Source organism: Desmodus rotundus, chromosome 5, assembly GCF_022682495.2.
Source record: "Desmodus rotundus isolate HL8 chromosome 5, HLdesRot8A.1, whole genome shotgun sequence".
In the NCBI taxonomy this organism is placed as follows: domain Eukaryota; kingdom Metazoa; phylum Chordata; class Mammalia; order Chiroptera; family Phyllostomidae; genus Desmodus; species Desmodus rotundus.
The window spans coordinates 128,403,195-128,430,746 of NC_071391.1; the positions used below are offsets into that span (position 1 = coordinate 128,403,195).

The 27,552-nt window shown below is 37.2% G+C and overlaps 1 protein-coding gene across 23 annotated transcripts in view; it reads right to left on the bottom strand.

Annotated features, from left to right (window-relative positions):
* The window catches only part of NRXN1 (neurexin 1), a 1,071,808-nt gene that overhangs the window by 576,852 nt on the left and 467,404 nt on the right, over positions 1-27,552 (bottom strand). For 14 of the 23 annotated variants that reach the window (XM_045189449.3, XM_045189448.3, XM_071221543.1 and 11 more), the window contains 3 exons: positions 17,714-18,097; positions 11,274-11,477; positions 8,705-8,731 (listed from right to left, as the gene is read on the bottom strand). In XM_045189449.3, the coding sequence (XP_045045384.1) occupies positions 8,705-8,731; positions 11,274-11,477; positions 17,714-18,097 (615 nt within the window). Of the gene's footprint in view, positions 1-2,078; positions 2,159-8,704; positions 8,732-11,273; positions 11,478-17,713; positions 18,098-27,552 lie in introns of those variants that run through there. The other 9 variants (XM_024552822.4, XM_024552821.4, XM_045189458.3 and 6 more) reach the window with 2 other exon arrangements.

Below are 27,552 nucleotides of genomic sequence, written 5' to 3' on the forward strand. Positions count from 1 at the left end.
TTCTGAAAGGAATGGCTTGCTTTCCTCTGTAGGAAGTATTCTACCAAGGTGCTTTCCCAGCTATATCAATGCATATTAGCAATTAAATCTTACGCCAAATTAACTTGGTTAATCTGAGGAACCAGTGCTTGGCGGTTCCTTGGAGCTGGTCTCCAGCTGCTTGAGATCATAAGTTACGGTTTTCCTGGTTTGTCTTCCTATGGTAAAGTTACGTTAGTTAGACTTCCACTTAGTGGCTAACAGTCGATGACAGTAACTTACACTGGCACACGTGGAAGTATCTTCTCATTTATAAATATTCCAATCTGGTTTATTTCTCAAGATCTTGCTTACAGATGCTTCCAAACAGTTCCATTTGACTACTCTGAGATCACTGAATTATGATAGAACTTACTCTTGTACATGTATACTTCCTCCCTATTTTATATTTATTCAACTTACTCTCTGGCCTGGACCTACATGTTATAGTCACATGCTGGACATATGCTTATAATATGTTGTTAAAATAAAAGCACTTGTTGCAGAATATTTGCATACCATGACCCTGTATTTTTAGAGAAACACATATTACACAATGTGCTATCTATTAAGTATGTAATATGCAAAGTACTATAAGAGCATTTAAGGTATTACTATTTTCTCTGAGGATTGAAATGGTAGCTACTTTTTGAAATGGTAGGTATATTTTCTGTTTCTTCTAGCTTCTGAATAATGAATATCACTGTAATTGGGAATCAAATGTTGCTTTAAAACAGTCTCATTCTGACTACTTTGTAGGTCAAAATTAGTGGGAATTTAGTCCCTAATTTAAATGCACATATCGTAATACAAACAGCTAATGTAGTATAGGCCTAGAGTGTCCTAAATAATGGCGGGTTTGGTTTCAACTATATCTTAACAGAGCATTTACCTTTATTCACTTTTGATTGCTTGTTTTAGATTGTTGAGTAGAAGAAAAAGTTATTGCAGAAAATTTAAAATGTATAGATGATGAACAACAACAAAATAAAAGAAATTAAAAATTACCAACAATCTCATTATCAGAGGTTGTATAAACACTTAAAAGAAATATTATAGAAAAGCAATTTTGCTACTATAGCTTCTTGTCAATTTTATAGTTATAACAAAAAATGAGAAATTCTGATTGTTTTTTCACTGCTTATTAGCTAAACTAATTTTACTTAGTAGAGGAGTTTAAATAATTAATCAGTTACCAAAATATTATTTTTGACAAGGTAAAGCTTCTCAGTTGATTTATTGCAATGTCTTCAGATAAAATAATTCAATTTATAAATGAAGGATCAATTAAAACATTTTAGGATTCTCATCATCTACAATGTCACTTTCAGAATTCTTATATGTGATTATTATTGTTATTTTTCATGTTATTGAATCATTATCTATTTCTACATCCATTTTTGTCTATTTTGACACTACTGGGTGAACACACGTGTATTCTAAGTGAATATTTGCACAACTTCTTAAATAAGTTGTTTTTAATTTTTTTACTGGACACTTTCATAATGCATAAAATAATCTGCACCAGCAATTCTGTTACGCCATTATAATGTGTTAGTTCTATAATACTTAGGTGTTAGTTTTCACATGCATAAACTATCTTCTTTGCACGTAGTGAAATGTAAACATTTCAGAATTTTTCAGATTTTCTAGTAGTACACAATTGTTAACACTGGAAATTTCTTGATTTCCAAGATTGGCTTATTTTTCCATGTATCTGACCACTTAATAAGGAAATTTCATGGGCTACCTACATTCCTTCCATGTGAATTTAAAAAGAGAATTGATAAACTTTACCTTAAATACTAAATTTCCAAAGAAATTTTAATTATAATAATCCTCCACAGAAAAAGAAAATTAACTTTGAAATTTATTTCAATAGTACTATGCATAAAATATTTCAAGTCTGTATTTAGACTGAACACCTGGGAAGGGTAATGGCAGGGTGAAGAATTCTGACAAGTGTATGACTGATGCATTCAAAGAACAAATAACAACAGATAAACCAAGCACAATAAAGATAACAGTAACTTAAATACTCTTAGAATTTATTACTTTACCTTTGGGGGAAACAAGTTTTCCTAATGTACTTCTTATCCATCTTGCTCTTTGCTCCCGTTGGTAACGAGTGAAAGAAATGGAGAAGAGCTCTGAGCACACTGAACATTTCAATTTCCAAATTCTCTGATGATCCCCTGCATTTCCCCCTGATTTAAAGAGACCGGCCCACTTGACTTCCACACCATATGTTAGCCATTATTATGTTGAAGAAATTGCAATCCATATGAGTATTTTACAGCTAAAGTAAAAACATTTTTAATCAGACAACCTAGAGAAAAGATACTTGTTTGGAAAGCCTGCTGCTCCTACATACCTGGGGGGAAGCATATCGTGTGCCCTCCCTGCTCCAATTAGAGCTGCTTGGGTCACCCATGGTCATCGGCCCCCAAAGCTAAAATCCAATCAATGGCTTATGATGTGGCATGATGTGAAATTTCTGCTCAACAGAACAAGGATAAGTAATGAATCCACTAATGCTCTGTCTAGAGGAGTTTGAACACAGAACATATACAGAGTCAATAGTACAGCAGCAGTAAAAGTCCAAAATATATGCACAGGAAAAAGCAGTGAATAGAAATCATGAAGTAGAAGGTGCCAGGAGTACGCAGAAGTATGAAAAAATAGAAGCTATAAGCAGTGCTACCTCCCTACCAATCAATTAGTGAACAACGAAGAAAGAAACTCAAGACTATGAGGAAAGTAGTGGATGTTTAGACACCAGCTTTTTCTAATTAAACAACAAACAAAAACGTCTAACCAATAGGCTGTGGTCTTTTACATTTGAAGACATTTGGTTGTGTGAAAGAAACATTCCTTTTCACAGAAACCACGGGAATCTCAAGTTCAAAATTATCTCTTCTGAAACTTTGTAGGTTTTCCTGACAATATCTACCTAGGCCGTTGTCATAACGCCAACTTTCAACGATGAGAGAGAATTGTGTAAACTGGGTCAGCGCTAATCTGGAATTTTGTGTTACTGTGAGCACAGCACTTTGCAATAGCAATACGAAAGTGTTTTAGTTAAAAATTAGTAATTGAGCCTGACTTCAAGGTGAATTCTTAATCTGCACAAAAGAGTAATCTTCTAAAACACTGCATTTTATATATGTATATAAGCAATGAGCAGATTAATTATTCCCTAAAATAGACCCCAAGTCTTCGACTTATCAAGCCCTCATATTATAATTTGCCCAATTTATGTAGCCATTTAAATGTGTACGAAAAACTGCACTTTTCTTTATAATTCTCAAAAATTTTAAATATGGATAATGCAAATGGGCTTCCCTTAAATTTTATTCCAATTTTGGTGTTTTTCTAAAGACTCATTGGTATGTGCCAACTCTCTTCATCTGTTCTAGCTATTTGATTTTCACCAGAAATCTCTAGTCTCTATATTTTATATGCAATTTCTCAGATTTTTGCTAAAAATAGTTATATATTCACTGTCTTTTCCTTTCCTTAGTATATACTTTCAGCCTGAAAAAAAAACAAAGTCAAAAATGACAGTAACAGAGGAACAAAATCAAGCAACTCATTTCCCAGGCAGACACATGGCACAGCACTGAGGGGCAATGAGGGGCAGAACTCAGCAAATCAAGTGATCGGCCGCTGTGTGGGGCAGGGGCAGAAGGCCCCTTTGCAGCTCTCTGCTCTTAGGTCCCAGGCAGCTGCTCTGAGCAGAGCATTTGCTTCATGTGAATAAGGGTCAACCCCCAGAAATTTCCTCATATCTTTTTAAGTGGCCTGCCGAGTGGCAGCCCGATCAAGGCAATCTAATATGGCTTAAGTGCCACTGGTTGACCTTCTGCAATCTTTTATTGCTTTCCATTTTTATCTACATAACAACTGGTGAGAACTAATATCTAGTTGATCTTTTCTTACTGGTAATAAAATGATAATACACAGATATTATCCACTCTAGACATCCATCATAGTGCATTTTCCAGTAACATACTACTGAGAGGCATTTCTTCATCATATCCCAGGTAAACGTGAGGTTAAGTATTTTTCCCTGCAATACTTAAACACAGAACTGAAAATAAAAGGAGTTAAGCGCCAACCCTTGACACTGTCCACATTAATGCCGTCTGCAATTTTATGGTCTCTGCAATTCATTGTCTCTTAGATAAACCATTTTCTGTAAGAGGCCAAACATAGTTGAAAGGTCTGCCAAATAAAATATTTTTTCAACTCCAGAGAGTTTTTATTCTTTTTAGAAAATAAGAGAAAAGAGAGCAGGAGAAAACAACATTGGAAATGGAGTAGTAGGAAGGGTGAATCTTGGTAGGAAGAAAGAGCAGGAAAGAAGAAAAAGAGACCCGTATAAAGGCATAAAGAAACCAAAAATAATGCAAACAAGCAAAGCAAGCATTAGAGATCATGAATTTATTAAAATCCATTTTATATGGATGCAGAGGTGGCTTCAAGCCTTCCTGTGGGCAGTAAGTACATCCTGTAAATTATGCCATTGATTTGAAAAGACAAAACAAAAAATGAAAAGAAAAAGCAAGCTATCAAAACAAAATCTTCCCTTGCATTCTCTGCATATTTAAAGTCGTTATTCATGTGATAATTAGGACTCACCTATAGTTGATAGGAGCAAGTTTAGTTTTCAGATTTTCAATGCATTTAAACCTTCAAAGATTATAGCACTAAACATTTTAAAAGTTACTAGAAAAAGGGAGAGAAAAAAATTGGAACTATTGAAACATGCAATATACCACTAGAAAGACCAAATTTTCACAAAACTGTAAACACATAGCCTAATCAGTTTGGATTTATTGTTGGGAAGTATCGGGCATCAAATTGAGAAGGTCGTGGTCACGGTGCCTCAGAGTGACCAGGACATCAGGCTGTGGCGGTAGACGGAGATAGTGCAGAATAAGACCGGTGGTCAGTAGAGACCCTACTAACAACGCATTTGAGAAAATTTTATAAGGAGTAGAAACTCTCTTTTGCATTCTTTGTGGTCTTTGAAAGACTTCTGAAAGCAATTAATATTATGGAGTAGGCAAGAGACTGTCCAACACTCACCTTTTCATGCAAATCATTCATGTGTTGGTCTCAAAAGAACTTATTCACTGTGACTTGGATTTTCCTGGTAATAATTTGTTAATGAGTAGTTTGTGTCACCATATATTTCTACAATAATGATTTCATATAAAATACTCTACAACATGTCTTGTTTTGCTAATTCAAATAATTTTCCTTCTTTATGTTAAAAGAATGTGACTTACAGTCCTTTCCCATCTACCTTTATTGAAGTACCCCTCACTGTCCAGGGAAGAAAATTTCTACATTCGAAGATGGCGGTTCTTTTAGCAACTTCCATAGAAATTTACTTTATGATGGTAGATTGTTGTTTTCCACATTGGAGTTGATTAAGGAGACAAGAGCAATCTGATTGTCCCTCTATTCTTATCCCGGACAGAGGAGAATGGAGAACCCCAGATAATACATCTCTCTGCTCGCCTCCCAGTCCATGAATCTGCAAACACTGACCTCAGTCTAATTCCACTTGCAGATAACAAATATATTTTAGCAGTGATATAAGCTAATGGACATCAAAGAACTGCGATTGCTCTGGGACTCTGTGCGGGGACATTCTGTTTGTAACCTGAAAGATGAAAGCGTGCATTTTCACAACGACATGACCGCTATTCACAGAGATGGTTCTTTAAAAACAAGCACCCTCTCTCCACATATAAATAAGCTTTTCATTTTTAAATGAAAATAAGCTATCTCCCTCCATTTAAAGATCCTTGACAGCGTTTCCTATTGGGGGGGAATCCTGGCAACAAAGAGTCGGACAGAGATGGTCTTTGGAATTCAAATCTGCCCTTTCTCGAAAACACCTTAACAAAAGGCTGTGCCCTGGCCTGTCTGTGGAATCTAAACTTCCCCACACAGGAAGGGCTGAAAAAGAAACATATCTGCCTTCTCTTATCCTCACACAGGCCCATGCATACAGCTAGACCTTCCCCCTCCCCTACTGCCTACTCTTCAACAGTAAAGATTAGACAGCCTGATACTATATATCATTTCTTTTGCATATCAGGTAACACTTGCTGTAAACTGGGTGGGGGTACAGTGGAGGTGAGGGAGGAGGGCACCACTGTAGAAAACAGCAATTCTCAGGAAGTATAGAGAAATTTGGGAAGGTTTCCATTAAAACTTAATAATTTAAATTAATTCTCAATGCAAGATGATCTTTGTATTATAGTTTCTATATTGCCAGTGGAAATATTCTTAGCAGACATCAGTTAAGGAATTTCATATTAGTCTCACAATACAGTTGTTATCTTAGCTATGGTATACATTCTAGAGATGTATAAAATGTAATGTATACATTTTAGAGATGGTTGCAGTACATGGCTGTGATTAAATAAACATGCATTCATTTCAGTTTCTAACACACTTAACTCAAAGGGCATACATGTAATAAATTATTAACCTACAAATTGTACTGCAATAGATATATTTTTTTTTATGGGCTAGAAAATGCACTCGAGGTGGAGATCTGCTTAACTACTGTGAGTTAGATTTGCATTATTAGATACATATATTATTCCCACTCCTCAAAGTTGAGTAATACCATGAATTCTTGGTAGAACGTGGGGTTCTTGCTAAACCTGCCCATGATTCCCCAAATAAAGCAAAGGTAAAGGAAATAAAAATGTTACCTGATCACTGAATGCTCTTCCCAGGGACTGCTGTCAACTTAAGGCATTAGCAGTCCTGTCCAAGGAGCACACCGAAAGCTCACAAGCATCCCTCAATTACAGTAGTTTACATGTAACACGTGCTCCTCAAAAGGTGGAAGATTCGACTAACCAGCAAAATAATTTGTTCTTAAAGATATCATTTTGTGTAATATTGAGAGAAAAAAATGACTGCTTAATATCAGACTCTTATAAGCCAAGTGGTGTCTAGTTAGGCTACAAAGATAGATGTAAAAATTAATATATGTAGCTGAGGAACACAGAAGTTCATTTCATCGGCTTAGTTTCCATCAAATACTAGAGTTTACGTAGTTAGATTTTGTAAATTTGAAAATTCATGCTTATTGTAAAAGTACATAAGGACGTCTAAGAGAAAATATTTTTCTCATGTGGGTTTTCTGAGATTCAGGAGGAATCAAGAATGTCTCTAGTTGTGTTAAGGCTCAAATCTGGCCTCAGAAACTATTCGGTGAGTTGTCACTTTGCCTGCCCCTGTGCCCCAGGGCCGAAGGCAAACTGGACCATGGTATTGGCCTGCAAAGCCTGTGCTCCTTTTCAGAAAGCATGGAAGGGAAGAGGTGATGGGGTGTGAGAGGAGCTGTGTACCTGAAAAATTCCGCGGACACTTGCATGGGAGTTTTGGCAGAGAATTTTAGGAGCTATTCTGTTGGACATGATTTTTAACGTTTTACATGGTAGTTTACCGATTTAATTTTTCTGAAGTCATGGTTCAGTTACCTTTTTATTGCTATGGTTAGAAAGACCCACATTTTTTGTTACTTTTAATGAATATTAAAATACTTAAAGACATATCTGAGTTATAAGAAGCACAGTGTTCGAAATAGTATCTATTTCATTAGGTAAAGCTTCTCATTTTGTAAATTGAAGATCACCATCTGTTCCTCAGAGGACGAATTATCGCCCCTTGAAAACACAGCTAGGGTTTGGGAAGTAGACCCCATCAATTCACAGCATTTTCCAAGGATATAAATTTTTTTTACTGATTATGAAATGAGAGTTTAGTTTATTAGAACCATTTTATTGAAATAGCTAACAACTCTGTTATCATTGGAGGAGGTTCCTTAATGTGGTCAGCAAAACCTGGAAAAGAACAATCTAAATATTTATGGAAAGAAATGAAAATACATTTACTCTTAAGATAAGGCGACAACTCAAAATAAAATCACAGTCCTTATATCCTTTCAGGTCCTCTAGTCACAGTCAAATAAAACGCAGTCCATGCATCTTTTCTGAGTCATCGTTTGGCATGCATACCACAGATTTGAAAGGTTTTAGTTATTTTTGCAGATATACGGTTAGGATGTAAAAATTCATCATGTAAATACTCTTAATGAACAGGAGAAACTTCTTTAGACAAGTAATTTTCTGTATATATATATATAACTTGGAAAAACACATTTTTCCATGTAAAACTGGTTGAATTTAAAAGGATTTAATACTAACTCTCAACATTAAAGGAATCACACGGTTTTTCTGTATTTGAGTAAGAGAGAAAAGCTTCTGATGAGGAAAGGAAAGAAAAGACTTACAGTATGTTCTCCAAATTTGGTCATGAAGAGAGCTACGGGAGGCCAAGGTCGGGCAAAATGTGAATGCCACTCCCCTTACCCGGAGGCCTACAGAGGCACTTACACCTCATGTTAAAAAGTACGGGTCACCTCTTTGACACTTAGAGGTAGGAACGGCAGCGGTTAAATCTTCAACCGGACAGATTTCAAAATGAATTTTTACAACCCAGATGATGGACTGGTATACTTCAAAAGTGAATTCGTGAGTTTCATAAACATCTTTCTCTCTCTTTCTCTCTCTCTCTCTTTTTTGCCTTGACTAGCTTACATCATAATGGAGGAATAACATTTTAAAAATTTTGAATAGGCACTTACTGGAATTACAGTTAATCCTGATACAATCTAGATGGGGAAGAATAGATGAAAAATGAAAATTTATCCTTCAAGGTAATAGCTGCAGACATCCAATAAAATCACAGTCCACCCTTCCGGGGACAGACACATGCAAATATGGCCACTCCAAATCATTTATGCTTTACATAGCTCTAGAACCCAGATTCATGGTTATAAAACTTCACCATTGGAAACAACAAGAAAAGGTTTAAAAAAATGGCCAATTCAAACAAAGCTACATGGTGACAAATCTAAGTGAAATAAAGAATTGTCAACTGTCAAAGATGCTTGGCTTAGACTGGCTGCAACTTTCTCCCCATCTGTGAAAGAACATATCATTGTTTTCAACAGAACTAAAAAGTGCTCCGTCACAATGGGGCGCAGGTGCAAGCTCAGCTAGGCTCAGACATCTTGGACCTCCAAAATCTAAGATCCCACAAAGGCCAACAGAGTCCTTTAGAATTGTGGTGATCAATGGAGAGCAAGTTGAAATGATTCTCACCTCACCCTAATGTTTTGCTTTGGCTTTGTGTGGGCAAACAGGTAACAACCCATTGCTGGCTGGATTCCATGCCTTGTATTAATCGGAGGAGGAAAGAAACACTGTATGTTTCTTTTAGAAATTCTAGCAGCTAAGAAGTAGTGTCATTCTCCAGAACACCCAAGCCTGGGCCTCTCTTCCGAGCTGACAATGTTATCTCTACGCAGTAAGTGTCATGGTTAACACTGCTATTGATTTTCCTTTTCTTATTCTTGCTTCCTATATAAAAGCAGATTCGCTAAGAATAGAATGAAGTGAATAACACAGACTGTGATTAGAAGGGTTATCTTTAAAGGACTGTGTGGGGTGTTCTATGTTTATTTTATGTATCGATAAATATTTGTTGCTTTTGGTAGTAGTATTTAATGCCTTTGGGGAACACAATAAATATAAACCTAGATTCTGTTTCCATGTAGCTGAGTTTGTCATGTGTCGTCAACCGCATCAGAAAAGTGGTTGCAAACAGCCAAGGACCAGCACCTACACAACTCTTTCCACAGAATGCTTTGCTGTTGCACAATTCCCATGAGTGTTTTCGCTTTGGCTAGCAGCCAGCCCCTCCACTGTAATTAGGCAGTTTTGATTGGCTGTAGTAACCTATTATTGTCACTAGAGGGAACGCTAACAGAACAGTAAACAAGTGCTGTGTGTTCAGTAACCTTTAAAAACACTCTCATTACGTAACTTAATTTAACTAATATTAATAGAATGTAATTCTATGCAATAAGCTATCTGTGAAATACTTTCATATTTTATGAGCTACTATTCTGCCCAGCACAATTAGGAAATGTAGGTGAGGTTCCTATAAAATGTTTCATCACATTTTACTACTCTTTTATCTATGGAGTTTCCAAATTTTCTCTCTGTTTATTCATTTTTTTTCTATTTATTAATTTTGTGTGTGTTTATCACATCCAGGAAATACAGTAAAACCTCATTAATTTGTATACCTCTTGGAGTTAATGGTAATATTCAAACTTATTGGGCAGATTATTTATAACTCTTCATTCGGTATGAGCACTGATCACCTGAAAACAAAATAGACAAGTTCTGAAAGGTCAAGTTTAGGGAAAAAAAACCTGAGTCTAAGTACTTTACTATGAATTGATGGCACAACTTGCATGAAACAATGTGCTAATTATGGATAATTGTTATCCTGCCATTAAAATGAACCTAGGAAGACCTTTCCTTAAGAGGATTTTTTCAGCCACTAATTTCTGCTTATAAATGCAATTGAAGACAAAACTGCTTAATTTTTGTTAATTCTACAATGCAGACATTTTCATAATTCAGCCTGCCCTCCCCCCATGTTTCATTTGGTTGTTGAGGTTTTACTGTAGTGACCCTTTCTTCATTCTGTACCTGAGCAGGAAAGCATTATTTGCCTGTAGAAGAGCCTGTGTTTTCAGTGTTCTCGTGGCTGTTTGCTGAGGGCCGCAGACTTTGGGCATTGAAGGGTTGTGGATTGTAGTTGATAGCGAAATATCACCACACAGTATTTCCAAACAGAAAGGATGGGGTACCACCAAGACAGTTTTTGAAAGGAGAAGCCCAAGGAATAGAAGAAAAGCTACTGTTGACCTAGATCACAAAGTAGAAATTTGATATTCGGTGCCTATGTTATCTCAGTAAGTGTATCTGAAAGGATATCGTATACAGCCAATCAGAATATCAGTAAATACGACAATAGGAACTTTGGTTTGTGGCATCTTCAAGCCTAATAATTTATATTTTCAATCAACCTTGTTGATATGTATGGCTTCCCTTTTAAGAACCCTCAGTGGTAAAAATCACAAAACAGTAAATTATGTTACACAAACAACAAGAACAACAACAACAAACAATAAAAGGATGCCCCAAAAACCTAAATTAATTTAAATGATGGAAATGAGACCATTAAGTGTTTTTTTTTAACTTTCCATGACAAACAGGCTACTTGATAAATGTTTGCAGGCAGAATTAAACAAAAAATGAAGAGTGTTAGTTCAGCGGGGGAGGGTGCGTGGTTACCTAGGTTGACCGTCAGTTTCACACGCCCTGCGTCCAGCTCCAGGCGGAGGGTGTCTGCCGAGTCTCTCGAGGTGGTTGCCATGAGAATGCCATAGGCGCGCTGGGATCGAAACCGTAAGGACACATCCTCAGCCTCTGTGTGCATGACCACGGGGAGCTGGATTTTCATAAACATGCTCCCATCATAGCTCAGAACTGTCGCCTCTACAGGGGAGAAAGAAATAGAAACAGTCTTGGTCAGTTTAGTACATTTATACTGGGAAAGGGAAAGCGTGACCTGTTCAAGTCTTCCAGTGAGAACGCAAGACTACAAACTCAGCTCATCTTCTTCCGAAATGAGCAGTTTCTTCAAGCTGGAAACGGAAGTCACAGTAGGGGGAACTTCCTCTGTGAAGTGTCTGCACAGGTGCAGAGGAAGATACGACCGCACTTTTCCTTTTGATTCCCATAGCACTGTCTACCTATATCGCACTGATCATGTTGGATTGTGAATGTTTAGGTATGTGTCTCTCTTCTCAAGAGGAGAGATCAATTCTTTTGTATATCCACAGTGTGAGCCTGGTTTGAAGCACTAGCAACTATGTAATGCATGCTTACATAATATATGGCTAGGCCACCGACCAGCTCTGTAAAATTAGCCTTAGCTCTGAGAGGACTTTATCTGCTACAAGAGGATCTTCAAGTCCTTTGTTCGCCTTGCAAGTCCATGATTCTAAGAGCAATTAATTAACACTTAAAACATATCTCTAAGCACAACCTTGGTATCCTGAAAATACGAAGCTATCACCAAAATGTCGATTACTATGTACTGTGGTAATATTGCATAAGGATGGGGAGGGACTGAAGAGCTTGTGTGGGTGTGTGCTTCTAAAACTAGTGTGGATTGCTTTAATGGGGAAGTTGCTTAATACAGTACGAAACACATGAAAAAGTAAATAGCAAAAACTGTTGATCACAAACTGACTGCTTTGAGAAGTCGTCAGCACCCCTGAGTGTTAAACACCATATGGCGGTAGAACACTGCAAAACAAGCATGAGTCACGCTGCCTTCTCATTGGTTCTGGTAACTCAGGATGCCATTTAACAAAAGAAAAACTACCTCAATTTAAAGTAAACTAGGAAATTTTCATTATCTTGCCTACGTACATGACACAGCGATTAACTTTACTAATGCAACGGTGTTTGTTATTAAGACTGTGTTTCCGAAGTTGTGTTTTTTGCAAGTTTATTTTTCAAACAGTGAGGAAAGTCGTGAGTCGGAACACACATCCAGGACCGATCAGCACTGAGGCTTCCGGGGTCTCGGCCTGCACTCTTTTCTGTCTACCCCAGGACCCAAGGCTCCCCTCTACTCACATGCTCACTCTGCCTGATATTTATTAATGCTACTGACTTCTCTCTTGAGCTCCACCACCCATTACTCATCCATTGCTTGTTGAACTTCTCCAAATTGAATACGATAGGAACCTCATAAAACCATTCGCTCCCTTCCCAAATCAAACTCGTCGTGTTTCTTCTCTAAGGTTCTCCATCTCGGTAAAGGACATAAGCCCACTGCTCAGACTTCACCTTTGTGATTTCTCTCTTTCCCTCTCTGCCACGTCCAATCTATTTGCAAACTTGCAATTCCTGAAGCTACGAATTCCAATCCATTTCCTGAATCGATTATTGCTGCTTACCCTTTCCACTGAAGTGCCTCAGACTCTGCTCCAGGCTCTCACCTCCATCGCTATGAAACCTCCCTCAACAGTCTCCCTACCTCTACACTTTCTCCCTACACACAGCAGCCAAGCTAAACGTTTTAGTAAATCAGATTCTATCGCTTTATTGCTTAAACAATCCTCTACCTTCCCCCACCCGCGCCAATAGCTTTCCAGTGCAATCAGAATAAAATCTGTATCCCTCCTTCTAAAAAATCTTTTTGTGTGGTCTGGTCTCAGTCTGTCTGTTTGACCTCAGCTTTTAGCATCACCACCCCACCTTATTTAGCAAGCTCCAGCCTCACTGATTTCAACTCTCAAGTGTTTGCATTCTGTTTCACTCCAGATCTTTATATGGCTGGTTCCTTCAGCATTTAGGTCTCTGGTCACATGTTCCTTCAGAGAGGTATGCTGCAAGCACCCTTTAATCCCCTCTGGATAGTCTGGATCTATTTACCTTTTAAGTTTTTAAATTAACATTTCTTTTTTTGTTTCTATAGCATTACCTTCTTTTGCCCTTTAAAATATAAGTGCTGAAGTGTCGTGAGGGCAGGAGCTGGATTCCCCTGTTCCCTCTGTGGCAGCTGCACGCCCCCAAGGTGCCAGGCACACGGTAGCCTCAGTGAACACTTACTGAATCAGTGATTGCACTCAGTACGGACGCTACGAGAAAGGGCTTCCTTCAGTGTGCTCACCAAGCTTACATATATGCGCACTAAGGAAATGGAGTATTTATTTTGCCTATTGTAAGTAGACTCTAATTTTGGTAATAAATATGAACAAAATATTTACTAAAGTCTACTTTGAGGTCCATTATTGTGCTGCAAATGATAGATTAGGAAAGGGGTCTGTTTACCAAAATAGGGGTCCTGTGGCTAGGCACTGAACTAAGCACTGGGAAAACACAACATAAGTTGCTTAAAATAGAGTGGTTCTAGATCATACCACATATTTTTCATATTAGATAAGAAGTTTCCCAAGTAGATACAATATCATAAAAGTCATTATTCAATGCAGAAAATCTGCTAGTAGTTGCTAAAAAAAAGAATTAAAACATGACTGCAGAGTTGCAGGGAAATCTAAAAAAAAAGTGTTTCTAGTATAATTTTTTTAAAAATTTGATCTTTAGTATCTCTTATCATGAAGTACAGCCAATCATTGTCCCTATCTATAAAACAGTATTTGAGATAAAAGCTTAAAAGTCACTGTCAATTGTTCAGTTACTGGGCTATCATGCAGATAAAAGTACTAAAATATTTTTTTTAGTTTTCTCCAATTTCCTTAGCCTATAAATCTGATCTCTATTATTCAATAATCATATTTTCAAATGATCTCATATTCTATAAAATGTAGCTTAATTTGATTAAACACTAAGTAAGGGGAACATCCTTTTAGAAATATAGAGGTCTGACAACGGATTGTAAAGTATGAAATACAATCTGAGGTAGAAAAATAATTAGGATCATTGGCCTTTAGCATTCTTCAAAAAGCTGCAGGAATAAAAAGCCAGTAAAATAAGAAAACTTGACAGCCCCCAAGTGCCATTTTAAACAATTCTCAGTATGAAAAATAACTTGTTCATAAACAACAAATAAATGTCTAAATAATTCCTCATCATTAGAGTTAACTTTTAATTAGACAGGAAACGGAAAATGCACAAGACTCTAGTCTAGAGTTGCCAAATAAATGGTAAACAACATTCTGACATTTGAAGGTTATGTTATTTGGCATCTTTTAACATCAGTAACCTTATTTTATCACTTAGAACACAAAAGTGTTCTTTAAGAGCCTAATTCTAACACAGCACTTCCCAGTGGGGGAAAAAGTTTCCAGTTTGTCTCCTCCACCTCCTTCTCCCTTGTCATTAAGTTTGATCAGTGTGCTCTTCTGTGTTATTCCTTCTTGTGGCCTAAAGTGCACACCTGTGCTCAGTTTTGCCGAAAGGCAGTCACATATTGTGATCAACGATGAAAATCCGACAGGGAGCCAAATTATATTGCTCTGACATCTGTCCCTCCATCTGTTAGAGTTTCACCAAACAAGTATACAGTAGACCTCTGATTCTACCATATACTTACAACCAAGAATAATTTCTATATGAGCAAGTCTCTACAAATTCCTAGTTTTATTAAAAACAAAGCAGGAGGGAAGGTGCTGCACTTAATTTATATTATGTTGAACATAACTTATACAGTATTCTTCCTTATAGAATCAATACACACAAAACAAGATACTATTTTTCTAAGTATCCGAACCTAGTCAGCCGATACTCTTTTCTTTCTTATAAATGCCTTTGCTTATTTAATGCGAACTGAACGTTTCCTAGAATGAGATTGTGACTTCATCCCCCATGCATTGTCCGTGGACTTGAACATGCTGTTTAGTTACTTTGAATAATTATCTTTATAAGTTATCAATTATTGCTCAAGGATAGTAAAATAGAAACTTTTAACTTTTTAAGTGCCTTTTTTTTTTAACTCCAAGAGTTGTCAGTCAACTCTCATGTGGTCAACAATTTGTGTGATTAGAGATTACCTAGAGAAAATCCCTTTCTTTTGAATTGGAAACCTCGAGGGCTGGGCACGATCTTGCATTGAAGGAACAAGGGCATAGCTGGGGACTGGGTGGAAGCCAAGTTTTGAGCTACTGAGCATGACAGGCATCCCCCATCACCCTGTTCTCTGGAGACGCCATAATGTGAGCAAGAAAATTAGTCCTGAAAAGCAAAGACTTCTCACAATATGCTGGGTAGTCCAGAAACAAAAGCCACACTAAAATGACCATTTCCTTCTCAACGCTCAACCTGGAGATAAACAAATCTGTAGAAATTTCCAGCCACTTGCCAGGTAAAAATGTATGCCGAATCCCAGCAATGAAGTCTGCGGTTAAATGCTCATCTGCAAATCTTCATATGCTTGCTCCCCTCCTTCTAATTGTGTAAATATTCCCCTTCCCTCAGTCGGGCTCAGGAAGCTACACAGTGTCTGTATTTTTATTTCTGCCATATGTAGTAGCGGAATGCTGCCACAGGGTGGTACACCATGCATATTTAACTAAAAGCTTTTGTAACTCCTGTGACAGTTCAGTTACAGCCTCTCTGGTTTCACTCGAGCAGGAGGCATCAGAGTGTCTGAGAGCTCTCTGAGTGATTACAATTAAAACAAAGTCTTAAATCATATAGCTCCGCTAAACTCACAGTATGCCTAACCGTAAGACATCTTGTGAGCCTTGTCACTGTTGTTGTTATCATTGGCACCTTCTAAAATCCAAACCACACAAACAAACAGATTTGAAGGCAACATGAGAGGAGGGAATTTACAGACACTATACACCCTATGAATGAAAACTGCGCAGAAGTAGCTAACTTCCAACGGCAACTCACAGCGACTGCAATTAGATACCAGGAGAATGAATGAATCTGTGTGATGAAAGTGTCTGCCCATCTCCTGATGAATCTAATTGTGCAACAGAACAGTGATGGTATTTGTGGTAGGTAATTTGAGATCCTCATTAGATTAAGTTATTTTTATTAATTTTCATATTAATTAATGTTCATAATAAGATGAACCTCCTCATTAAGATTAAGAAGCAGTCACATTTCAACTTTGGATTCTAGAAAATTACCACTTATTTTTTAGAAACTGTTAGCTGAAATGAATTAAACTATTGTAGAAATAAGTGGGGGGGGGAGACTGAATATGCATGGCTGAAAAATAGATATTGGTTACTTTGAGGTTAATGGCTCGTAGAGCAGTGTTATGTAGAGTGTGAGAGGACAATGGAAAAACTCATCAATATTTTTTCATATCGATTTTTTGTTCCACTGTTGAAAACGAGTGGCAGTGGGTGTAGAGACTAAAGCATTTATCTGAAACTGTTAGGTCGATAGAAGGATATTATGCTTAGACCTATTTTTCTGCTATTTCTTCCTTTGGCCTGCAGATGAACTGTGACAGCTATCACTCTTCGTTCTTCCTTTAACCCTTATTCTTCTCCTTCTAATGGGAGAGGAAAAGAAGAAAAATAAATGTAGCTTTGCTTCCCCATAGAGAAGGACATGGAGGAACTGCTCAGAGTTTCAACAGACGAACGAAGCCTTCACGTGAAATGGGTATTTTAATCTTCTGTGATCAGGTAGGTCCAATACAAAGGTAAATAAGTGCCTTTGAAACTGGGGTGCACTTCTGAAAAATGTTGGCGTAACCTAGGTGATTTAAAGTCAACTTACGTTTCAAATTTCAAACTTGGGTAAGTTGACCGAAGTAAAAAGAACAGGCTAACCTAAGTCTCATGCAATAGTGTCAGGGAAGTTGCAGCCTCCCGTTGACCTTACTTCACATGCTATTTTCTCTGGGGGGGGAGCATGGGTACTAGCACTGGATGCCATAAATATGTCTAACTCGTGAATCTTTACTTTCTAGTGTCCTGAAATCGAAAAACTGGGCAAAAGAGAAAAACAGTTATTGTCTATTATACACCTTAGGCTCATACCCTAGAGGATACAAAAGATCCAAATATTTATTCCTGCAATATACTTAAAGGGCTGTTTTCCCAGAATCAGGTCCCTTGAAAATCCTTAAGGACTCATCACTAACATGTCAGGTGTGGCTGCTCAGCTTGCAGAGAGTTTACTTCAGCAGAGCATACATTATGCTTCCACGGTCCATTTAAAGTTGAAGGTCAATATTTAATACATTTTTCAACTCAGGGGAGTCAGCTGCTTGATTTTGGGAATCCTACCTCTCTCACAGGACCTGCCAAGATAGCCTGTTCCGGAACAATCACAGACATATCTGTTCCACCCATCCCTGCACATGCCATTGTTTTTGCAAGGGTTGCTAAGGCACGGTTTTGCTGTTTCCCTTGAGCAGGAGGGCTTCACTCCAGCAGTACTTTGAACTTCGGCCATTTGCCGGATATCTTTGCTCTGGCCGTCGATGAACAAATCTCTGATGCAGCCCACGTAGCCATAGTTGAGCAGAGCAGTCCACACCTCGGTGGGGAAGACGAGGCCGGCTTTATTCTCTGGCAAGCCCCCCAGGTACAGCTCATCGTCCAGGTCCAGAATCTCACTCTCGCCGGGAGCAGTGTAGGGTGTGCGCAGCGTGTTGACAGAAATGGTACCTGTTGCAAAGATGAGACACACAGATCTTTACATCATGTTCTAAATACCACCCTTTCTCTCTTTCATCTGCTTAAGGGTGAACTCCCTGAGGGGCACATTTATTTTTATTTTTATTTTTATTCCTGGTGTCATATACTTCTCACTGGAATAAACAGGAACCCATGGAATTAAGAGGCTTTAGAAAGAAGGCAGACTGTAAGTAAAATGCTTCTATAGGCATGCCTCTTTTTATTGAATTCTGCTTCATTGCACGTCACAGATGTTGCATGTTTTACAAAATAAAGGCAAGGCCCTACACTAGCAAAGAGATTATGGCTCACTTTATTGTGACACATACTTTACTGTGATGGTCTGAAAGCAAATCCGTAATTTCTCTGAGGTATGCCTGTATTTGACTTTGGGACTAAAATTCAAAGTGCACAGCCAACAAAGAGTATGTGGCAGCCTCTAAGAGTTTAGTCATGGAAGGAAAGAAGGAAGGAGGAAAGGAAGGAAGGAGGAAAGAAAGGAAGGAGGAAAGGAAGGAAGGAGGAAAGAAAGGAAGGAGGGGAGGAAGGAAGGAGGGAAGGAAGGAAGGAGGGGAGGAAGGAAGGAGGGGAGGAAGAAAGGAGGGGAGGAAGGGAGGGAGGGAGGGAGGAAGGAAAGAAGTAAGGAAGGGAGGGAGGAAATGGAAATTGGCATTCTACATCATTCTCTTATAGTCAAAAAGAAAGAGAAAGAAAGGAGAAAGACTGACACTCTATACCACTCTCTGCAATAAAGTCAGACAGACTGACTTGATTGCTTTTATTTACTATGATAGTTTGACAGGTTATTTATGTCTAAACCTAACTTCATTACTCTTAGCCATAGGAATCTATCAATTAACTGCCAGAGTCTCAGTTTACTCATTCCTAATATGGGCATAATAATATGACCTACCTCATATGGTTGCTCTGAGTGTTAAGTAGATTAATACTAGTAAATACCTAGTTTATAATAAGCATTGAATAAATGTTGTGTGTCATTATTAATCACAAGAACCAAATCAAATTTGCTGTCTACTTTTTTTCTAAATGAAATGAGCTATTCATCTGAATGGATAAGTTTCTTTCCCCTCACTACAAATATAAGAGGAAAAATATTTCTATTAGTTTATAAACATATAGGAACCCTGGCCCTAAGCCTAAAATGAAATGTAGACATTCACAAGGGACTAATTGAGGATCACAGATAATACACTTGTGGGATCCATTAAAAGAAGAAAAAAATGAAAGGCAGATTTCATCAAAGCTCCCATCCTGCACCACTAGCTTACTCAAAATTCCACCCATATCCTATTTCGAGGAAGATTATTGCAAGGATGCAAATATGATACCAGACAAGGACGCTGCACTGACCCATTACTAGATTATCCTAGATTTGTCTTTCAGGTCCAGACCGTGAAACAAAGCAGCAGGAACCCAAAGAGAGAGAGTGGATCAGAAAACGTCTGGTGTGATGCCAGCCGCTGACACGGAGCCTCGGGGGTTAGAGGCAGACACACAGGAGAGGCCTGAGGACAAGACGGGCCCAGAAGTACAGACAGGCAGGGAAAGTGTACTGTGGGTAGGAAGGTGCATTTCAGGTGTTTCATGGAATACCTAAGACCCGCCCCAAATGAAAATATGGCTGTGATGAACGTGAACCTGAATCTAACTAAGGGCACAGGGCTGCCAGTCTCTGTATTACACCCAGGGGCATTCCATATCCCAGCAGAAGGGGCACTCCTCAATGTAGGCAGCGTAATGGGGTCTGTCTTTGTGCGGGAGTGAGGGAGAAGGGCATGGGAGCTGCTGACAGTGACTGTGCAGGTGGCTAAGCCATCAAGAAGACATTTGTCTCTCTAGACTTGAACAGAAAGAATTGAAGAAAGCTCCTAGGGGAGAAACACTCAAACGTATCGCTAGTTTGGCCTTCCAAGGAGGGGAGTGTAATAGGTATCTCAGAAGAAGGCAGGAAAGAGGGAGAACAACAAAGTGCTCATTTTTACTATTCACATCTGTGCAAGTATCTAGAGGAAAACTCATTTCGCATCATATGTGTAGCATAAGATCCTACTTAGAAAAAGATAAAGCATTTCATTTGGGGGGAATGCAATATATAATTTTGAGAGACAATGTGATACTTTTCTAAACAGAATTCCATTACGTGTATTTTTAACTGTCCAAAGTAAGTGGCTTAACAACTGATTCCCCTCCTCTGCACTGGTTAATGTTAAGTTAGAAAATGATGAAACAGAGTAAGTGTAAATGACAAAAGAAAAGGTGGACATTAAAAAACCTCACATCATGTGTGGTAAGCAAAGAGCTGTACGCAACGGACACAGTGACTAGTGTTTTTAAGCTAAAAGTGTACCACCCCTGCTTTCTAATTAGTTCAAGAAGGCTTACTGGACATGAATGTATAATATTCAGAGAGAGAGAGTTGTTAAAAGACACAGAGCAAGTGAACAATAACAAAGTTTCACAAGAGTGGGAATATGTTTTTAAAAATATGTAACTTTTCCCATATACCTTTTTTATTCATGGACAAGCCTGCTTCAGCTCAGGGACCAAAAACAAAAACCACTTGGAAAACTGTATTGTTCTTATTCATGAGTTCTAAGTCTGTCAGTAAGAGGATGCTTGAAGGATTCCTCAAATGAGGGAATTCACTGGCTGGCTTAACACCCACTCTCCCTGACTCCTCCAAATAACCCATAGCTCAGTACAGCTCGTACTTTCCCTATTCAACGCGTCTACACTCTGAGGGGCCAGAGTGCTGCCCGGTGTTTCAGACAATCATCCCTGAACGGTTTCTCTGACGGTGAACACAGAGTGACTGGGTCTCTGGATTTTTATTTATGGTGTCTTAGGGCCTGTTTTGAACAAAGTATTGCAAGAAAGTTCAGATGCATTTTCATGAATGTACTTGATGTGGCCAGAGGAAGATGTTCACTATAACATTCTGATTAGACGAGGGTTTTCGGACCACAACACCTAAAGTTAATCCACAGTTTTCCAATAGTTCACATTTGGCCCAGTGCACACACTCACACATGCTTACATACACAGATATACACCCAGAAACACATTTTAATGGAAAAATATTTAACTCTACTACCTCGGAGGCAATCTGATATTTTCTCTTTATTATATAATTTTACTCATACAAATACTAGACACGACCCCCCAAATTCGCTTCAGGAGCAATCGACGGGTTGTGGAAACACTGGCTGAGAGGTTACTCTCATAGGATAAGGATGTTTCCCCACAGCTCCTCGTCATCCCTCTGAGAGGCAGTTTTAGAACTTTCATGGGAAGAAGAAGCAATGAAAGATGGGAAAGAAAGCAGAACGATTACAATACAACTTCAACCCAAATTCAATCCAAGGGGAGCGCAAGCTTTAATTTAGTCCTGGATTTAAGGTCAGGAGTCACATCCAGCACATGCGTGTGCCAGGTATCATTCACTGGAATACTCTGCACACAAACATAATAGAATAAAACAACCATAACTGAAAATCAACTATTTCTCTACGTGCTTTGCCAGTCCATATGTACTCACATTTTAAAGGAAAATCTCTGTAAAGGACATGGCAAAGAAAGGGAAAGTATACAACTAATTTAAATAAAAAGGGAAATAATTATTTTATATTCTGAAGATTCACAGAATAACAAGTTTATTTGAAATAACAATTAAATTTTACTACTGAGTCTGATAAATATTAATATTTTAGCCCATATATGTGAAAATCCTGAAATATACACATTTCTGATAGGGGATTTGAATCCTAAATTCCTTAATGATTTTATTATTGAAAAGAATCAAAGAATATTTTCACCTAAGCTGAAGATTCATTACAGAATCACTTAATTCATTTAAACCAATTTAACACACAAATATGAACAAAGTTCAATTTCAATATTAAGGTTCCAAGCACCTATTTTATTATAATTGAGTTATAAAGACAGTGGTTAAAAAGAAAACATAAAATGAATATTTAAACCTTATTCATCAATAATGAAAGAAAATTGAGTAGTTGTCACAGCTGTATATATCAATGGAAAATGAGAATTTCCCAAAGGCTGAGGTATGAAGACATTTAAATAAATTTTTAAGAAGAAATAAAATTCTGGGTATATTATACTATTTTTTCTAGTAATTGCAAATATTCTTATGTTATCTTTAGAACTGTTGAACTATTTCAAATATTCTACCTTTTCCCCCTATAAATTAAATTTGAAGTTTCTGGTAAATTAAACACTTCATGTAAGCACTGTTATATTTTGAGCTGCTAAATTTTGTAGAGGATAGTGATATTAGGGGACTTATTTGGATCGGTGCTTTATGCTTCAATATGTAAGAATGTAAAGTACTCTGCTGTGTTATTTTACTTTTAAACAAATAAAATGTCAGCTAAAACAAAATATATTTGTGTACATGAGTTTTATGATATTAATGTAGAAATAACACTAACATATTAACATTTAAACCTAGTTGTTTTCATGTCATATGCAAAAGTTCAAACCAAGGTGATAAACAAATAGGAAAATACAGGGTATGGCAAAACTAGGATTACACTTGTCCACTACAACTGTACAAAAAATACAATGATTAATAAATAATAATACAAGAATAAACAGTTTCATGTACTCACGACTGTAAACCTATTTTGCCCCACCCTGTATTTGAGAATATTTATAAACATAAATCATAAAGTCACATTTTATGTAACAGTATACACTAAGGGGACAAACCTGAACACAGTTCTTAGCTATAAAAGTGGAAATCAACTTTACAATTTGATCTGGTATTTATAACCTGTTAGTTTCCACTCTTTTTCTTTTTTTCCATCCAGTTTTTCTTGGCTACTCCACATCAAGAAGATTAGCTGACAAGGGAAGAAGGAACATGAAGTGAAGGTGAGATGTAAAATAAGTCAATTTGGTTTCAAGTTTTAAATTACTGTAAAAGTTTAAATGACTGGGAAGTAAGAAGTAAGGTGGTAGAAATAGTGCTCCATAATGGGAAATGCTTTTGCCTGGCCAGAGGAAACTAGTTTTCATGCTCTAGCTTTACAACTAACTAGCTAGCCAGTTTAGCCAAATAATAGATTCATTCGGCCTCAGTGTGGTTCTCAATGCAAAATAAAAGGATTGACTGGATGGTCACTATCATTCTTTTTTGAATACAATTTTTGAAGTTACTACTGGAAATAACTTTATCTATTATAATTCTGATTCACCTCTCATTGCAGAAGAGAATCAGACCTTGAAAATGTAAAAAACTTACTTCTCAAATTCGTATTCTATGGTATAATGAAAAATGCAAAATATACAATTATTCCCTTAATATAGATAGAACAAAAATAATGATAACATTAACAATGGAAGTTTTGGAGTAATGAGATTATGAGTGGGTAATTCCTTCCTTCCTTCCTTCCTCCCTCCAATTTTCTGTCTTTTTTAAAAAAAATGAACTTGTCATGTATTAGGTTTATAATAGTAACTAAAATAAACTTTAGTTGAAAACCAAACAAAATACAGTCTAAATATTATTTTCTTAATAAGTAAACTTATTACTATATGTTTTCTGTTTCCTTAGATTCACCCATGAGCCAGAAATTTTGGGAATTAAAGTAATATATGAAGAACTTAATTTTGGAATGAAATGTAAAAGTTGGAGAAAGACTGACAGGAAAAGGGAACCTCATACACTATAGATGAGTGTAAATTTAAACAGCTGGTTGGCAAAATCACCTGTCATAATCTTCCAAAATTAAGATGCAAATAATGCAGTAATTCCAGTTCTCAGAATCCATGCTACAAAATTCTGACCATATGCATAAAGATATAAGGGATGGCTTCCTTTATAAATTACTTTAAAACCATACAATATTTTAAAATTGAAAAAGTTAAATGCCCGTTAATAGAAAAATAATGAAGTAAACATGCATTGATATGTTCAATCTAAGGGATTATACAATGTCTCTACAAAAAATGGCATAGAAGAAGTTCTTAGTAGGTTTTTCAAGTCACCCAACAATCATTGAAAAATGATCTCATTTATGTAAAAAAGGAGCTCTATACTTATTTTATATGCCCAAATATATTTATAGATATATTCATGCAAAGAAAAACACCTGAGAATTTTTTAACACCAAATTATTTTAGTGGTTACCCGTGCAGGAGGCAACGAATTGGTGAGGGAAATGTGTGGCACATGAAAACATTTCACTTACGTACTTTTTGAATGGTCTCAGCATTTTCATCAACAGCATGCACTTATGTTACATATATGTCATGTATTAAGCACATGCACATATACACAGACACAAACATACTCAGAGCAACATATGATACATATGAATTTTAAAAATAGACTTCTCTGCATAAAATTAAATGTACAGATAACAGGTTAATAAAATGATCATACACAATGGTCAGAAATTATAAATATCAATCAAGTGTCATATTTTGTAGCAATTAAAATATTATTTTGCCGAAGTTCCACAGATTTCCACTTCACAGAGCAGGTCACTGTGGCTGGGTGATGTCAAATAACTGTGCAATTCCTGAGGGTGCACCTGACACCTGACACCATCAACCAGGGCCTGCCCCCGAGCCTGGCAGGCCCCGAGAGGACATTGGGTAGATTTAGAGAGCAAGTTTCCATCCCCCAGGCTTTGACTGACACTTACCAAGCCCACAAAATCTATGTATAAAATAAGAATGCCAAGTGATAAAATCTCTATAAGAATTAACTGCCACAGGATATGGAATGCTTCCTATGTAACTTTGCCATTATGAGATGCCAATTTATGTATGACCCAATGCTTACTTACGCATTTAGGAAGGCAAATTAAATTGTTATAGGAACCTGAATACTCATATCTATATAACTGATCTATTTTGCCCCTCAACTGCAAATACACTCACAATTAGAGCTAAAACTTAGTCAAAAGAGTGGAGAATAGGATTTCTGAACAGAGAGAGTACAAGAGGTAAGGCAATATGTCTCCTCGGATGGTCTGACACCCTCCCTCATTTAACTAAGACGACCCGTCTCCTATCTCTACAGTGGGGCAAAGTGGTCAAGTCCCCTGGGTAGTTCTTAGATGAATAGTGTCAATATTTATCTCTGTGACTTTTTTTTCTATCAACAAATTAATACATTGAGACCTACAAACCTGGGAGCTTTATTAAGGTGCCTCTGAAAAGCTCTGCTTTGAATCTCAGAGGCTGTTCTCATAACTCCCAGAGAATAACTGTTGTTACTTAGATATTTTTGAGCAAAAAAAGTTTATGACATCATTGAAGCAAATAGCCTAGAGGATTATGTTGATACTGTAATTGCACCTGTATAAAATACATGTACCTGTCTACAAAGATTGGATAAAAGTGCAAAACTGAAAATGTTTTGAGCAGCAAAGACAATAGATAACTTTTTCCTTTTTAAGTACTATCAGAATAAATACATAAATATAAGCATCAATTAATAAAATTTAATATAATAATTTTATGCAAAATTGATTCCATTTAGTCATCAGAATAGTCAAATAATTGATAAATTATTCATAAGGTATTTCAGGCCTCCCATTGATGGGGAGTGGTTTATGGACATGAATACAAAATAGAGTATTATAAATTTATTTAAAATGATTTCAATGTATACAACAAGCTACTAGGTAGAGGCAAGGGAGGAATGATTACAGTCAGAGGACAAGTTCAAACCAAGATCTAAACAGAGAAATAGTCTAATGGTTGTTCAAGTAGAAATGTCCAAGTGCGGTGATTCATAAATGCTACACATAGAAATCAGTGCTGGTAATAGATAGCTAGAAAGTGCTGTTCACATCAAACGGTGATTACTGTAAACCTCTAATTATGTGCTCCGGAGAGAGCCTTGTGCCTTTCCCTGTAATTTCTAGTTCTTAAACTGGAACTCTATGACTTCAATTCAAACTTCAATGGCTTCTTAGCTGTTAAATGTAGGCTTACCCATGAAGAACCACTAATACAATCTGCTGTACCCTGCTGTACACTAGCAGATTTTGACAAGAATAATGAGTTTTCTCTTTGACTCCAATGTGTAATGATGGTTTACAAAAAAAAAAAAATTCATAGCAGTTGGCTATGAAAATACTTGAGAGGATACCCTTGACTGGGTCAAAGATTTTAACACAAATTTAAACAATATTAAAGCCCCAGAAAACAGTCATTAACCTCATCCTAATTTTAACACAATTCACACTTTAGCTAAATACCTGGGCAGTGGTTTCATGTTGAGTTTGGGAACAAAACAGAAGGAAAGGGTAGCCCTGGAAAGGGAGGAGGGGCTGTTAAGGAAATGTAAGTCCTTTGAAGTTCGCAGAGTAAAGAGCCTCTTCAATCATATTTATTAACTCAGCAACTTAGGGCTTTTGCTCTAAGGAGCTAAGCTACCCTGGGAGGACATCCACTTTTTGCAATACTCAAGCCACACACTCTGATCCACAAAATCATGCCTGGTCTTTGTATGGTCCCTCCTTCACCAATTTAGTGTAAGATCTGAAAATGCCATTCATAGCTCAGCCCCCCACATCACTTCTTAATAGTGGGCAATGAAAGAGGCTACGTGGTACTGAGAGTACAGCTGTGCAAACAATACTAGTCAAGGTGTGGGAATTAAAGTGCTCCTCTCTCTCCTATGTCTCTGAATAGAAGCAGGAACACATAACCCAATACAATTAATGCTTTGAAAATGAGTTCTATGAAAATATTTGGATGAAGGCACTATTTCTCACAGAACAAGGGGCTCATATTCCAATCTTTTATTGAATAAAGGACTGAAGAGCAAACCGTCAGAAAGATGGACATTCTGGTGACGGTCTTCCTTGTCTCTAACACGCTTACTGGGGCTGTATATCCCATACCCCAAAATGGTGTGAATGCCTTCCCTCATGATTAATTTTCTTTCTATGAACATGTTTGCTAAATGTCATGGGAATCTCATGAATGAGCAAGAGTAGCAGTTCTGTTCTCATAAAAGCTTGCCATTTTTGTGCCAAGCTCATGACCATTCTCTAATAAGTGTTTAACTTCCTCCCTGCATTTTTGGGGGAGGAGAGGGAGGTTCTGGGCTTGGAGGATGGTATTGTATCCTTAAAAGAAGGACATGACCTGTTACCCTACAGTTTAGTGCGCAACTGCTTTCAGGAAGGAGTGTAATTCCCTTAAAGTTGCATTTGCAACTAAAAGAATGCAATTGTTCTTCAAATGTAAGGATGATGCTACTATTTTAAATTATTAGGGGTGGGTTGGTTCTGAGCCATTCACATGATTTTCTCTTTTATTTTATCTTGTAACAAATATTTATTGAGCAACTTCCATTGCAAAAGAAAGTACTAGGTCATGTAGCTATAAACATAAGACATTAATTCTCATACATGGGTTTCCATTATAAACTCTTT